Here is a 14,652-nt window from a genome sequence, read left to right on the forward strand (position 1 = left end):
TCCTGTTTGAAAAATAGCTCTCAAGTATCAAAAAAGCAGAAATTATAAAAACACCTCAGTGGAGGCAGAATTGCCTATAAGTAGAAAAAATGCTTTGATGCAATTTATTTGGCCATCAGAATCTATATTTTTGAAATCAAGACTTGAGTGAAGTGTTTTAATGTAGAAAATTAGATGATCTCAGAACATAAACTACACAGGGCAAGTGGCATGATTTCAGTTTTCGATGTCACGCACACATTGTGCTTTATAAATACCTAGGTTTAATTTTTTAGTAATACAGTATGTCTATTAGAACTAACTTTTGTTCAACTATAACGCAATGTCTGTAGGAGAGTGATTCCATATGCTCAAGCAGTTTAAACTGAACCAGCTTAGACTTAACTGTATTCCTCTTATTGTTTAAAGTACTGGAATTTTATGTTTTGAAAAAAATATATTACATGTCCAAAAAAGAAAAAAGTGTGCACAGAATGGCTTATAATGTTAAATGATTTCTGTTTTTATTAGACGTATCTGTAAGGAAAATAGAAAACAAATCCAACACACAATAGGGACAGAATAGAAATGTAAGAGGAGCAAGGTAGGAAGAGTATCTCGTTGAGTCAGCTTTCATTGAAAAGAAGAATCAAGCCAACTCGTCCATTAACGTAGTTCAATCAAAAGCAGAGTAGAGATGTAAACTGAAAGGTATTGTTTCACTTTTCACTCCAGGCAATGGCATTGGAACATTTCTTGTAGCCATTCTTCCAGTCAGGGAGTGGAGGATTCTCTAACACATCACAGCCTGGCTCTTCACATACAAATACAACCATACAAAGTCTGCACAAGGTCCAATTTACATCTGTCTCATGTACTAAATTCATCACATTTCCACAATATGAACTGAGGTTTAAGGTCTTTTTAAAATAACCAAACACCCCTTTTATAATGGCTTTCCTATATTTTTTAAATCTGTGGGATAACCAGAAAGTGTGGAAATACAACTGCTGAAACTGTAGTGCTGGAAAGGTCTATTCTGACACAACCCATCTGCCTCCATTTAAGAAGAGTCCAAGATCATAAGTAAATAATGTGCCAACCTATATTTAGAATTGATGGAACTAGTTTTGATAAAAGAATGAGGATGATTCCATTGTAGAATGTTAATTGCTCCAGTTGTGGTTCTAAGGAGCTTAAGGTGTACTGGAAAAATTGGTATACCTGATTAGGCTATGTCTACACTACCACGGTAAGTCGACCTACGCTACGCAATTCCAGCTACATTATTCACATAGCTGGAGTTGACATACCTTAGGTCAAGTTACCGCAGGATCTACACCGTGGGGGGTCAACGGGAGAAACTCTCCCGTCCACTTTCCTTACTCTTCTCGTCAGGGGTAGAGTACAGGGGTTGACTGAAGAGCGATCTGCTGTCGACTTGGCAGGTCTTCACTAGACCCGCTAAATCTACCGCTGGTGGATCAATATCAGAGCATTGATCCTGGCTGTATTGTAGACGTAACCTTAGAAAGAGGAGCATTTCTTCAGCAGTTTCTACAGGGATGGATCAGTGCTGGCAGGGAGACAGATGCCACAGTGTCTTCCAGTTTTCAAACTGGCTTACTCTTATGTACAATTCCCAACTAGCCTCTCAGAATCAGAAAACCTCTTCCCTTCTGCCAAAGCACACTAGCAACTTCTGTCCAGCTTGAAGGAAAATCACTCTAAAATAATTACTGTATTTGAATTAGCCAGTTTCCCAAGGATTAAAGCATGGAGATAATATACTCCCATCCTGGAAAGCGAAAAAAAGCTTTTTCTATAGTGTAGGCACTTTGTGGCTGGAAGCATCATTAGTTGTATGTTCATGCAGTGCCAACTACAAAAGGGACCTGATATGGTTAAGGCCTCAAGATGGTATCATAATATCCCAAAATAGCTTTCTAAGCCCTTTACTTTGCCAAAAGAATGACATACACTTAATATATTATTGAATAATATATCAGAGATAAGGATATCTTTAGAAAAGAAGGCATTTGGAAAAGAAAATTAATCTTCACAACTACACTGTTTGCTTAGAAAAATGTAAGGATTTGTTAAAATGCACATTACCCTGATGTATGGGATGTGATTATATATTTTAGATAAAAATGATTTTTTTGACTGATGTATTTCTCAGGAAACAAAAGCTCAACCATATGTAGGATGCAATTTTCAAAAGCACATAATTGTTCTTGTTGATTTTTAGGGAGACTTGTGCTCTTCAAAAAACAACAAGGAGTCCGGTGGCACCTTAAAGACTAACAGATTTATTTGGGCAAAAGCTTTTGTGGGTTAAAAAAACACTTCTTCAGATACATGGAGTGAAAAGTATTGATGCAGGTATATATATATACACTGACACATGAAGAGAAGGGAGTTATCTCACAAGAGGAGAACCAGCGTTGACCACTGTGTGGAGGACTGATTCATAAATACTAATTTGGATCCTTGCAATTTTAGGGAATGAACGAACTTTCTCGGCAATTGGTTAGAAAAAGGCAAAACATTTAATTTTTGACTTTTGAGTTTCAAGAGGGAGAGTAGCCATGCCTCTTAAGGGCCTTTCAGGGCCTAAACTCTGGGTAGTGTTACTTTTTTACATTTTAGTGTCATGTAAAAGGATGGCATCACAAAAAAATACACACACACTTGTCAGACTACTGGAGTGCAGAGCACACACTTTTCTCAAGGTGATCTCTTAAATTTTAGAAATTGGAACAATACAAATGTGAATTTAGATGTGATCAGAAATATTAGATCTGACTCTGTTAAGCCGAAAGATGCTATAGAGGACAAAAGTAATATAGAAAGTTAGTGACTTTCTGACTGCAATTGAAAATATTCTATCCTTCAGCCCTATCCCTAGATTCTAAGGTCACTTATTACACTACTTTCCATTTTGTTAAAAATCGAGGTTTTAAAAACTGTGAAGTGACGTGTGTAAACTAGCATAGATGGGCTTGAGTTTGTTACAGCAGTTTTAAATATTCAACAGAAATGTACTCACACAGCAAATGCATGCCTCCCCATAAGTGGTGTACAAATAACCAGGATTTGCAACAAAAAGGATATAGAACTACATCTTTTGAATGGAATAAGTGATATATTCAGAACCTATCCTAGAGTTTTCTACTGTATCCATCATCATAATACCCAAACATTATTGTTCTAAGAATTCAAGAACATTTGTGGGCACTGTAAAGACAAGAAATATGAAATAGAAGCAATGCTACTACACCCCATATTAGCCAGAAAGGAAACGTACCCAAAATTATAACTATGTTAAAACTTTACATTCACAAAAGAGCAATGGATGAAGCCTTGAAGAAAAAAAGCAAACTAGTACACAAATATTTTTATGGACTACATTTTTACAGAAAGCATCTAGCAGAATTTTTTCTAAGGAAAACTGGACACTACTTCAATAACTACACATGATTATTAATTCCTGCTCCTAAAACAACTCATTAAAACAATTTGCAACTCTAAAAAATTAAATTTGTGAAAACATCTATTTAGAGTTTGTAAGAACAATCTCTGTATTAACATAGTATCTGTACAGAGTCAAACATAAGCATACTTGAATGACAATATATATGTTAATGATCAGGAAACTATTAAACACAATTATAGTGAATCAAGAGACTAAGTCATACTTTAGAAAGTTTTACTCGCAACAGTGAAGATTAAAAAAAATACTATGCCCCACCACACCAACAGAAACAATCATGTTAAACTTAAAAAAAGCATTTTAAAAGGTTTAATGGAGAGGAACTGCAGTATAGATTGGGTCTACTTTAAATGTATTTCTTAACAATGGACAGCTAGCCACATCTTTGCTGGATGGAAAATTGTTGATAATGGCTAAACAAAGGAAAGAAGCTTTTGTTGTTCCAAGGACTGTTTACTTAATCAGCAACTCACTGGGAGGGCCCTTTGCCAACCCCATTAACTAGAATAAAAACAGTCACAAGAAAAAGAAACCAGTCACAAAATAAGATTAGCAACTAAATTATTTACAGAATATTACACCAACATTTCAAGACTATGAGATTTAAATGACTCAGACAAGATTCAGAGCAACAACTTGTATAGTGTAGGGGGCAGGGGGGAAGCATATGAAGAAAGTAGGGAGGCACAAGTCTGTGCTAAATCACATACTTAAGTATTTATTCAAGAAACAGGCGAAGGGCTTTGTTATAAGAGTGGTTATGTCAACTCCTTATCACTGAAATTCTCTCTTAGCCAAGACTGAGATAGGACAGTGGTTAACATTTAACTGACTCCTAGAAGTCTAATAAAGAGGGTTATAGGTAAGCACTCATAGTTCTTGCGGTTGCTATTTTTAAATTATATTTATGGTACTTTTCTTTGCAGGGATGCTGAAGCACCAAGTATCTTCCTAACCTGCACCAGTGGAATAAAGTCATGTCATAGGCAAGAGATCTGTGCATATATCTAGGCACTAAGTTTTTGCACATTTTTGCTGCACTAGGAGGTGTAAAAAGTTTAAGATTTCCCCTTTAACCAAGAAATACAGACAGCTTGGCAAGGGTGGCACTAACAGCAGTTTAAACAGAGGCAAAATGTGTGTCCTGTTTCTAAAGACCTTGGAAAAGCAGATTCTTCCAGCAGGTAAAGCAAAGTTTAGTAAGGATTGTATGCTTTGTTCTTCGTCTGAGGTCAATACTAAAAAGCCAAGTGTATTTTCCAAGTCCTCCTTATCACTTACCACCGGTATCTTAATCACTTAACTGAAGCCTCTCTCACTCTGTCCATCATTTCTGAGTCAAGATGGAGATGCATTTTTCCATGGACTGAAAAGCCAGTTTTGAAAAGCCTTCCTTTTCTATCGAGTTTCACAAAGACCTTCAACCTTTTCATTATCTGTGCAACTCTACGCTCAGACACAGGAAGCTGAATGTCTGTTTCATCCAGATGCGGTGGAAGAGACGATGGCACCTAGGTATAGTCAGTTAGTGTCCAGACTGGGCCTTCAGGTGAATCCCCAAAGAAATCAGTCATCTGCATTGAGGTAGTCTTCTTGTCTCAAAACCTGGATATAACCAAGTCCTTTACATAAGGTAAATTGTTAAATTTTGAAAAAGTTGTTAAAATTAAGCAAACAGAAGAGGGTAAGGCAGAGCTCTACTAGTGCGTTAGCTCTCTAGTTTTCCAGTAACTCTCACAATTTTCTTAACTTTGGGAGTCTGACCATCAAAGTAAAAAAATTCCAAAAGATTAAATTAGGGTTCTAGCCATGCAATGTCAAATGTATATGCCAAAGCAATTACATACTTAAAAATGGAACTTTGATCGTATTAACCATTGCATTTTTGGATAGTGGTGAAGAATAATTTAAACATTTCAATTTATAAATACAACTATTGGAAATATGACAAGCATCATTCTAGTACAGTCATTTCGAGATGATTGAAAGCAATTTAACAAAGATCTACATAAATAAGAAAAACTAAAAAGAATGGCTGTCAGACATAATTACATATTCAACATCTAGCACTTCACAATAGTAGTGTCAATTGGCTTTGCCAATAAAAGGACATACCTATGCTTCCTCTTAGTTAAGCTACAATATGGAGGCTGAGAATTACTTGCATAGGAAAACAAAAAGTGGCTACTGTAATCCACAAATGTCTCCTACCCACATTTCAAACTGATTTTGAAAATGACATTTTGTTTTTGTACAGCAAGAGGTTATTTTCCTTAATGCAGTACATTACAGAAAGGCACAGAATAATTTTATGATCTCATTTTTCTTATAACTCTCACTGACTTCCTCTTTCCTCTATTTCTGGGCTGCCTTTTGGTATTTCAGTCTATTATTCTCATCAGGTACATCACTGTATAGTATTCGTCTGACACAGAAATCAGTTAAGTGTGCAGTGCTAAGTGAGCCAATTGTGCGTGTGTGTGTACATCTGTGTATATCACACAATATGTAATGAAGTCTTTGCACAATGTGAAGGGAGTCATCTCTGCAACATTCCCCCAATTAGCAGGACAGCAGATGCTCTTCAATGTAGATATCACACTGGATAACAACATGTAGTAGTAAGTCAGGCTGTTTTAAAAAGACCTAGAATTCAAGTAAATTCCTGTAAGCTAAAATATCTATACACCCAATTTATTCAATGAATGCAGTCGAGGAATCTTGAATTAGCATTGCTAAATTATTAGTAAACAATCATTTGTGCAAGTGGTGAGCTCTTAAGAAAAGCATGTCAAAGCAAATTGAAGTACAATGACTGAATGAGTAATGTTTGACATCCCCCGTCTAGAAAAGTTTATAAAGTTACAATGGCTACAGTCTAAAATATGTGCCATTTGCAATGTGTTACCATCAATGGTCATCAGTCTCTTAAAATCGTGCACGGAACAAGGTATGACTGAAGTACAAAAGAAATTAAACCTACCCAGTGTCATAGCTAAAATCAGCAAAACATACTAGTCAGTTGGGGAAGTCATTCATATTTCTAATGTTGGAATTTTTGCATAAAATGTATTAACTTTACTGTCTGACTACACCAATATTGTATACTCCCACACAATGGTATCAATTTGCCTTATCAGATATGGTGGAGTTGTCTCATGTAACCATTTTTTCCTACTTGGCTCAAAATATAATTCTTCTGAAGGACTTTTGTGAAAAAAATGAAAATGTTTCAGAAATAGTACAACACTGTATTGCCCCATAAAGCAATGCAGCTTCAACAGTTTACATTCTATTGTGTGTAAGTTTGTTCAAACGTATTTTTCCACATTCAGAAGCAGCATGCCTGTTGGACAGTTTGAGCACAAACTGGGCCTAGATTTGGACAGAGTCACTTTATCCAATCTCATATTTAAAATATTTACTGTACCTGTAAATTGTTAGCTGTATTGGTTTGAAAAAGAAAACCTTTCTAACTTAACTTTGCTGTTTGGCTTATGCACACCATAAGTTCCTGAAAAAACTAGTTTAATTTTTGAACAACGGAGCAGTGTATGTACATTATTACCTAAATCCTGTACTTAGCTTTTGGAAACATTCACAGAAGACGACATGTCTATCTGTTGTTGAATCACAGTTATACTAATGAGTACAGCACATTATCCTACATGAGGACTAAACTGTGTACCGAAGCGTATGTCAAAGTTTTTAGGCAGATTTCAGTGTAACAACATTTTACAGTCCCTTGAACTATGGCTTAGGGGTTTCAATAAGTCAAATACTCCTATTATTAAAGGTACTCTGGAAAAATCATGCAGTATATATAGTTTATATCTTGATCTTCCCAAAAGTTGAGTGTTTTCCTTTGTATTTTCACAAGCCTATTGAATGCGCCAGCTTGCTGAATACATTCCATAGATGAGATTCTAACATGTAATTTTATGGGTACTATCACGTTGGCGATTACTAAAATGCACAAGACTGGATGACAATAACTTTCTTCTTAAAATTAAATTAGAAAGTTTTTCCTGGAAAAGTTACTTGTTTTTACCTTTAGTGTACTTGTAATAAGAAGTCTGAAATAAATCTTTAAAACAAACAACCCTATCATATCTACATTAAGGCTCAAACTATAAATGGGAAATGAACACAATATTGCTTTAGGCCTCAGCATATTATGTATATCGGCCTGCCTGATTTTTGCATAAAGCATAACAATATTGAGGAGTGGTAAACTATGGAGAATAATTGGGATTTTAATAAAAAAAATTACAAGCTTTTTGCCTTAAACAGTTTCAGTTATAAACAGCTTTGTTAGAGAATATGCTGCTCTTATCTAAATTTTTTACATATCTTTAAGCCCACTTTTAGAATCAAGTAAGCCACTCAGTCATTTGTAGCAGAAGATAAGACAATGTGTTGCTAATCAAGAAATGATATATATGGAAAGTGATGAGCCAGAATATTTCTGCATACAGGTCAACCAGTCCTTTAACTAACCCACGCATCTCAATGCAGTTATAAGCTACTGCTATGTAATAGATGACATACCTACGCATTACTACACATTTTTAGCAAATGTTGGAAATTGTTACAACTTTTCTAACAATTTATTTACAAATTTATATATACATATATAAGTCAAGTCAAAAACCCAACTAAATATAAAGCAAAAATAAATACAAAAGATTGACAAAAGATTGTTCTAGGGAAATTACTCAAAAGAGCTGTAAACTCTATTGCACAACCTAAGAAGTCATTGTTTGGAGAGTCCTGAGCTAATATGCTATCATTAAACAATTCAGGCACTTTCCCCACCCCGCCCCCTTTTTTTTTTTATTATTATGTAAGCAATAAACTTTTCAACATATAAACCTCTGGGTATAACAACTCAAGTTCTATTCATAAAATCATGCTTAGAGAAAAAGTATTCAATAAATAAGACTCCGTTCAATTTTTCTTTGAGACTTGTTTGCAAAAAGAACCAAAGGTACCATACTAAACTTTTCAATTGAATACTGTAATTTAAAAGCAATTATTAAAACTGTAAAAAAGTTCTGCAGCATGCCACTACTGAAAAATTGTTATTTTATCAAGACAGTTAGTGTTAGTTCATTTCTCCCATTTTAATTCCTGATAAAGTTGTCAAAAAACAAACCGATGCTCCCTTGCCGTGTTATTGTATGTCTCCACTTAGCACAGTTCAGGTTTCTGTGGCAATGCCTGACTGTTCCTATTAAGAGGAAAAAATTGTTACTTCTAGGTCACAACAGTGGAAAAAACCTCTATTGGCTCATATTTTTATTATTTTAATTTTCACTATATGGTATGTAATAATGCACAAGACTTCTTACTAAAGCGGCCATGCTGCTATAAATAATAAGTAATCAGCTTTGCAAAATTTTACTTGCCAAGGACAAAATGCTTTTAACAGGTAATACTGTAGGGTTTTTTAGTCATTTAGCATCATAGCAAAGAGTAGGTGAGTGTGAATTGTGCGCAGACTGGTACATTTTCATGTCAATTTTGCAAGGCTAAAGGAAATCATGCAATGTATGCCAACTTTTCCAAAGTCAGCAGAAGCTCAGCCTCTCTGAAAAGCAGGGAACTTATTTATTTACCTTTAAGTGCTTATCCAAGTTGGAAAATTCTGGTCAAAAAATATAAATATATACTAAACTGTCAAACTTGGGACCAGAAAAAATACTAGTACAGTAGAGTACAAACACTTAAATCTGTTCTTTTATTCACTCATAGCTAGGCTGTGAACCAGACATGCCAAACCCGCGAAAAACACATCGAAATTGGGCTTGTTTTTGGCTGAATTGGCTTGTGAGTTGATTGTTGGCTAGTTTTTGGCTTGTAGCTTGTTGCTTTTTTTTTTTGATCAGCAAGCAGGGGCAAGAGGGGGAGAGAGGGGTGCACAGTGGGCCCACCACAGTCCCAGACTGCATGCCGGGGGGACAGAGTGTTGTGGTTCTCAGGGGACAGGGGAACAGAGTGTTGTGGTTCTCAGGGATTGGCTTGTTTTGGCCTTGTTTGGGATTAACTTGATTTTTGTCGGGGTGCTTATTTACCGTGTGAAAGTTGGCAACTGTTGTGAACCCCTTCGTTCACAATACTGATGAGAAGTTGCTCAAGCAGCCCCATTAATATCAGTTGGACTACTTGTGTGAATAACTGCACACCAGTGCAGGCAGGGAGTTTACCCCTTAGAAGGCACATGGGTCATACAAAAGCAGCAGCTTTAATACCCTCATTAGAAAGAAGCACTCTTAAAACCTGAAAAGTACCTATTCTAGCAAATCAAAGTTTGTTAACGCACTATCCACTGAAAATACTTTGACTAACATGGTGAATAAACAGTAATTTTATTGTTTTGAATGTGTAGATTTATATTTAAGATGAGTTTTGGCTGACATGGAATTTGGTTAGCCTTTATATTAATAGCACAATTGTAGTTTACAAAGGGTTCATACATGATTAAAAGATAAGCATATTAGAGATTGTTTAAGTAACTTCTTGACTTGCTAGACTTGAAAACAAACTGTTCATTAATGCTATTAATTATCAAAACATTATAAAATGTGACTGGGAATTTTGTTTCAGGTAGAAGCTTCTGGAAAGATCATTTAGATTAAAAAAATTAAAATTGTTTACTTTGAACATCAAAGTATAATTTAAGTGGGGACATTCAATTCTTTTTAAAAAAATCAACTTTCAGCAAGAAACACGATAGATTAGCACTTTCTAAAGAATCCATATAAATCATACCAATTGTAACCCATTTTAACAAATATCAACTATTTAACAAGTTTACTATGTGGGTAGAAATACATGAATTACTGAAATGTAAGAACATGTTGCCATGAAGAGGCTTTCTAAACTGCTAGTTGCACACAGGAAAAAGGCCACATCATACATTTTAATACAGGATTTATTTTACTTTAACTGGGAGGTATTAATTTTATAACCAATAAAGAAATCGAATATTAAAAAAGCCTAATTATACTGATCAACAATTCATGCTGTAATCTTTGGCAGCCAGATTTTAAGATTATTTTAAAGAATTTTAAACAAGAATTTCTAACATCGAATTATAAAATAGCAATAGGAATTTTACATGGCAGTGACATCTGTTTGCTGTTTATAGTGAAGCAATTGTACATTTGTATTATAATACAAGTTTATAGTTCAGAATGATTCTGTATTCTGAAAATTGATCTTTCAGTCATTTTCTTTTTCCATCTAGCAAGCATGGGTATTTATCAGAGATATTAGAAAGGAATGGTCAGGACTGTCATTGTTTAGTGATGTGAGAAGCATGCCCTGTTCATTTTCTTTTTCCATCTAGCAAGCATGGGTATTTATCAGAGATATTAGAAAGGAATGGTCAGGACTGTCATTGTTTAGTGATGTGAGAAGCATGCCCTGTTCCCTCAGAGAAGTAATGTACTGCCTTTGCAGCGTTATCTACGTGACTAGATCATTTGAATCATTTGAATCCAGATCATTTGTCTGGCACGTTTAATAATTTGTAATATGGATTAGACACCATGGTTATAAAACAAGAAATGGAGATACATCTTAGATTATGCTGAGACAATTCAAATAGGGGCTTTAGGATGCCATAATAATACTGAGGTACCCTATTTGTTACTGAGCCTTACAATACTCATGACTCCTGACATGATTCTATAAACCGTAACATGAGACTTCATCAGGTGCTACAACAGCGTTGTCCTGTGCACCCTATGAAGTTATTACAACATGGATACTCCTAACTGTGTCAGACTGTGCCCTATCAAAATTACACTAATACCGATGGGAGATCCTACCAGTTCAGGGTACCCCAAAAATTCTCCATTAATTACTACTGCTGTAGCACATGACTTTGCAGAGTGCTACCACTCATTTGAGTATTTTAAAAACAAAAGTTGCACAGTTAAGCAAGCTTATAAACAAACAGGAACATATTTCAGATACCCAATTTAAGAACATGGAATGGCCATACTGGGTCAGACCAATGGTCCATCTAGCCCAGTATCCTGTCTTCCAGCAGTGGCTGGTGCCAGATGCATCGGAGGTAGTGAACAGAACAGGGCAATTTTTTGAGTGATTCACTCCATCATCCAGTCCCAGCTTCTAGCATGGGTAAAGATTGATGGGAGTTCAGTCTGCCTTTTATGCACAAGGATTGCCTGTAACATATCCCAGTGCATCTACGGATGTAAACATGAATATGCATTGTTCTGTATGCTGCTTGTCAATATAGCACTCCAATGTGTATGAATCAGATGGTTTATAAGGTGAATATTTGGCTTGGATCCTTAAGTAATGTACTGAAAAAGAACACATTCATACAATAGAATTTAGTTAGCCAATTGTTTGAAAGGACACACAAAACAGTCTTCAACCAGCTTCCCCACTTATAGATGGAAAATCAGCTTAGTTGAGCTGCAGAAAGGATCGCCCAAACTAAGATTTCAGAAGAGAGGCAAGGTCAGAGGCCATAGCTAACCTACAGCTAACCAAAAGTCTCAGACTATGTCTACACTTACTGTGGAGTGATGCTGCGGCGATCGATCCACTGGGGGGGGGGGGGGGGTGTCAATTTAGCAGGTCTAGTGAAGACCCGCTAAAAATCGATCGCAGATCGCTCTCCCATCAACTCCAGTACTCCACTGGAATGAGAAGCGTAAGGTAAGTCGACAGGAGGGTTTCTCCTGTCGACCCAGCGCAATAAGTCCACCTAAGAGATGTCGACATCAGCTACGTCATTCACATAGCTGGAGTTGCATAACTTAGGTCGACTTACCGCCATAGTGTAGACCTGCCCCAGTTACCAAGTTTCCAGGAGTGGGGGGGAGGAGGGGAAGAATATCAATTTAGTACTCCAAAGAATATCCAAACAAGATAGACAAACAACTCCAAGTGGATTCTGAAATAGAAGCTGATCATTTGGATACTCACATTTTATATATAAAAAAAAGTTTAGGGAAAATTAATTTTAATCCAACTCACCTTTTCTTTCCTCAAAAATCCTTCCCTGAATTTATAAGTGGTAAATCCCCTTACACCAGCAGAACGTAGCCGCTGGTACTTAGCCTGAATATATAAACCCTTCTGTACTAAGCCTGATTTATAACTGTGTTGCAATCGACCATCTGTAAAGTTGTTCTGTAGAGGGGAAAAAAAAGAAAAAATGGACAAAATGATCGAATTTCAGAACTCTGGTCAAAGAGGTCTTTTGTATTTTATTGTATTCAACTATTTTAAAGTTACAATTACACAATTATACACACAAACTTACAGTACTGAAGTATTATTCATTTATAAATGCATATTCCTCCTCTTTGCCTCCTATTTAATACTTCTCAGACCCGTACTCACTGTTCATAACACAGAACTGCAGTGTGGTACATATTGGCCAACGGTCCAAAGTAGCTCAAGTTATCTTCATAGAACAGGTTTTGATATCAAAATTATGAGCACTGAAGAGGTTGTATAATGTGGGCAATAAATGAGGTGGAAGGGGAGATACAAGCCCCTTTTTGGGGGGTGTGAGAGTATCTCTCTATATAAGCAGCTGTTCTAATGAGTGAGTAAAATCCTGGCCTTATTAACACACTGACTTCAAAAGGAACCAGGACTGCATCCAAGAGCGGTCTCTGGTACATATGCTGAATGTAAGATATCAAATTAGATAGCATTACCTGGAATCACTTCAGTCCTTAAAACCATAGGAAGAACATCCTAGCCACAGAGCTATGCTTCCTTCACCTCTATATTGGGCTACTGTAAACTCACTTTAAGTAGAACAGAGGGTGAAGGCCACAGAGAAACAAAAATAGAAAGTCAATGGCACTATAAATACTGGAGCGGACAGACAACATATGTAGCAGGAGCAGCAGTGTCCACTATAATTAAGTTTGTGTTAAGTTTTCCATTCTCAGGCACTCAGATGCCACACGAAAGGGTGCAATATAAGAATATTAACATAAAAAATTCCAACCTCATTTATTATAGTTTCTCAGATGGTTTTTGAGCATTTTGTTTGAAATTTGCAAACTTGGTCTTGCCAGAAGGTGATTTTTTTTTTTTTTTTTTTTAAAGGAGTTTTAAGAAAAAATTGTTAGGTCTACTTTTGAATACAAGAGAATGCAAGAGGAAGAACAGAAACCTTCCGCATGTAAAAGTCTTGTAAACTTTCATGAACAACTTTAATTGCTAGAAGAAAGCTGAAATTTGTCATGAAAACAGCCCTCACTGAAAAGTGCTTTTGAGTGTTCTGGTAACATTTGGTAGCAATCTGACAGAGTTGAAAAAAAAAATCACATGCTTCACATACACAATATATTTTGTACCAGTTTTTCAGTAAACTTGCAATGTGTAGCTAAAAAAGGCTTGCACAAGAGAGGAGCTCATTTATACAAACTCCTAGAAGTCTTTCTATTTCAAAGACCCTGTATTCATCCATGATATACTGAGAAAGCTGCATTTATCAGAAAAGATGAACACGTCAGTGACCATGGTGAAGCTTATTGGAGTTGGAGGCACAGGATTCTTGGCAGATAGCTGCCAAATGCTCAACTTCTCACAGGAGATCAGAATAAGTCCAAACCTGACTGTTCTCAGGATACATTACAACATCATCCTTTATGCAAATATATTGCCATAATATGGGAAACTGAAATGTTTTTAAAATTCTAAATTAAGCCCGTGAACCTTGGTAAGGTAAAAACCAAGATTCCCCCTAAACTATGTGCATGGGCAGTCTATGCCCCAATTAGCAGGCATCTTGCATTGAGCAGGGGAGTTCTTCAATCAGGAGGCATCTGCCTCCTACCATGAGAGGAGGCCCCAAGGCTTTCCCACAGCCATCACTACTGTTTCCAGCTTGGGAGAAAGCTACTGAGGCTTCCCTCTCCTTCCACACCGTCTGGTCTTCATTCTAGCAGGAGTGGTTAGGAAGATGATTCCAAGGCTATCCCCCTGCATGTCTCTCTCTATGGAAATAAGCAAATAATGGATACAGAGAGTAAGAGGAAGGAATGGGAGTGGGGCTGCTGCTGTCATAGGTTCTATGTTTGAACTAAGGAAATCATTTGACACACACAAAAGCGGAGAAAAAAACAAAAAGACAACACTGATGAAGAGTATAGTCAATTGTAGAT

The 14,652-nt window shown here is 36.3% G+C and overlaps 1 protein-coding gene across 10 annotated transcripts in view; it reads right to left on the reverse strand.

The window, feature by feature from the left end:
• Positions 1-3,107: 3,107 nt before the first annotated feature.
• BCLAF3 (BCLAF1 and THRAP3 family member 3) overlaps positions 3,108-14,652 on the reverse strand; it is a 62,026-nt gene continuing 50,481 nt past the window's right edge. For 4 of the 10 annotated variants that reach the window (XM_043537963.1, XM_037901455.2, XM_037901449.2 and 1 more), the window contains 2 exons: positions 12,500-12,655; positions 3,108-8,708 (listed from right to left, as the gene is read on the reverse strand). In XM_043537963.1, the coding sequence (XP_043393898.1) occupies positions 8,679-8,708; positions 12,500-12,655 (186 nt within the window). In that variant the 3' untranslated portion in view covers positions 3,108-8,678. Of the gene's footprint in view, positions 8,709-12,499; positions 12,656-12,693; positions 14,485-14,652 lie in introns of those variants that run through there. The other 6 variants (XM_043537964.1, XM_037901480.2, XM_037901462.2 and 3 more) reach the window with 5 other exon arrangements.

This window comes from Chelonia mydas, chromosome 1 (assembly GCF_015237465.2).
Source record: "Chelonia mydas isolate rCheMyd1 chromosome 1, rCheMyd1.pri.v2, whole genome shotgun sequence".
Lineage (NCBI taxonomy): Eukaryota > Metazoa > Chordata > Testudines > Cheloniidae > Chelonia > Chelonia mydas.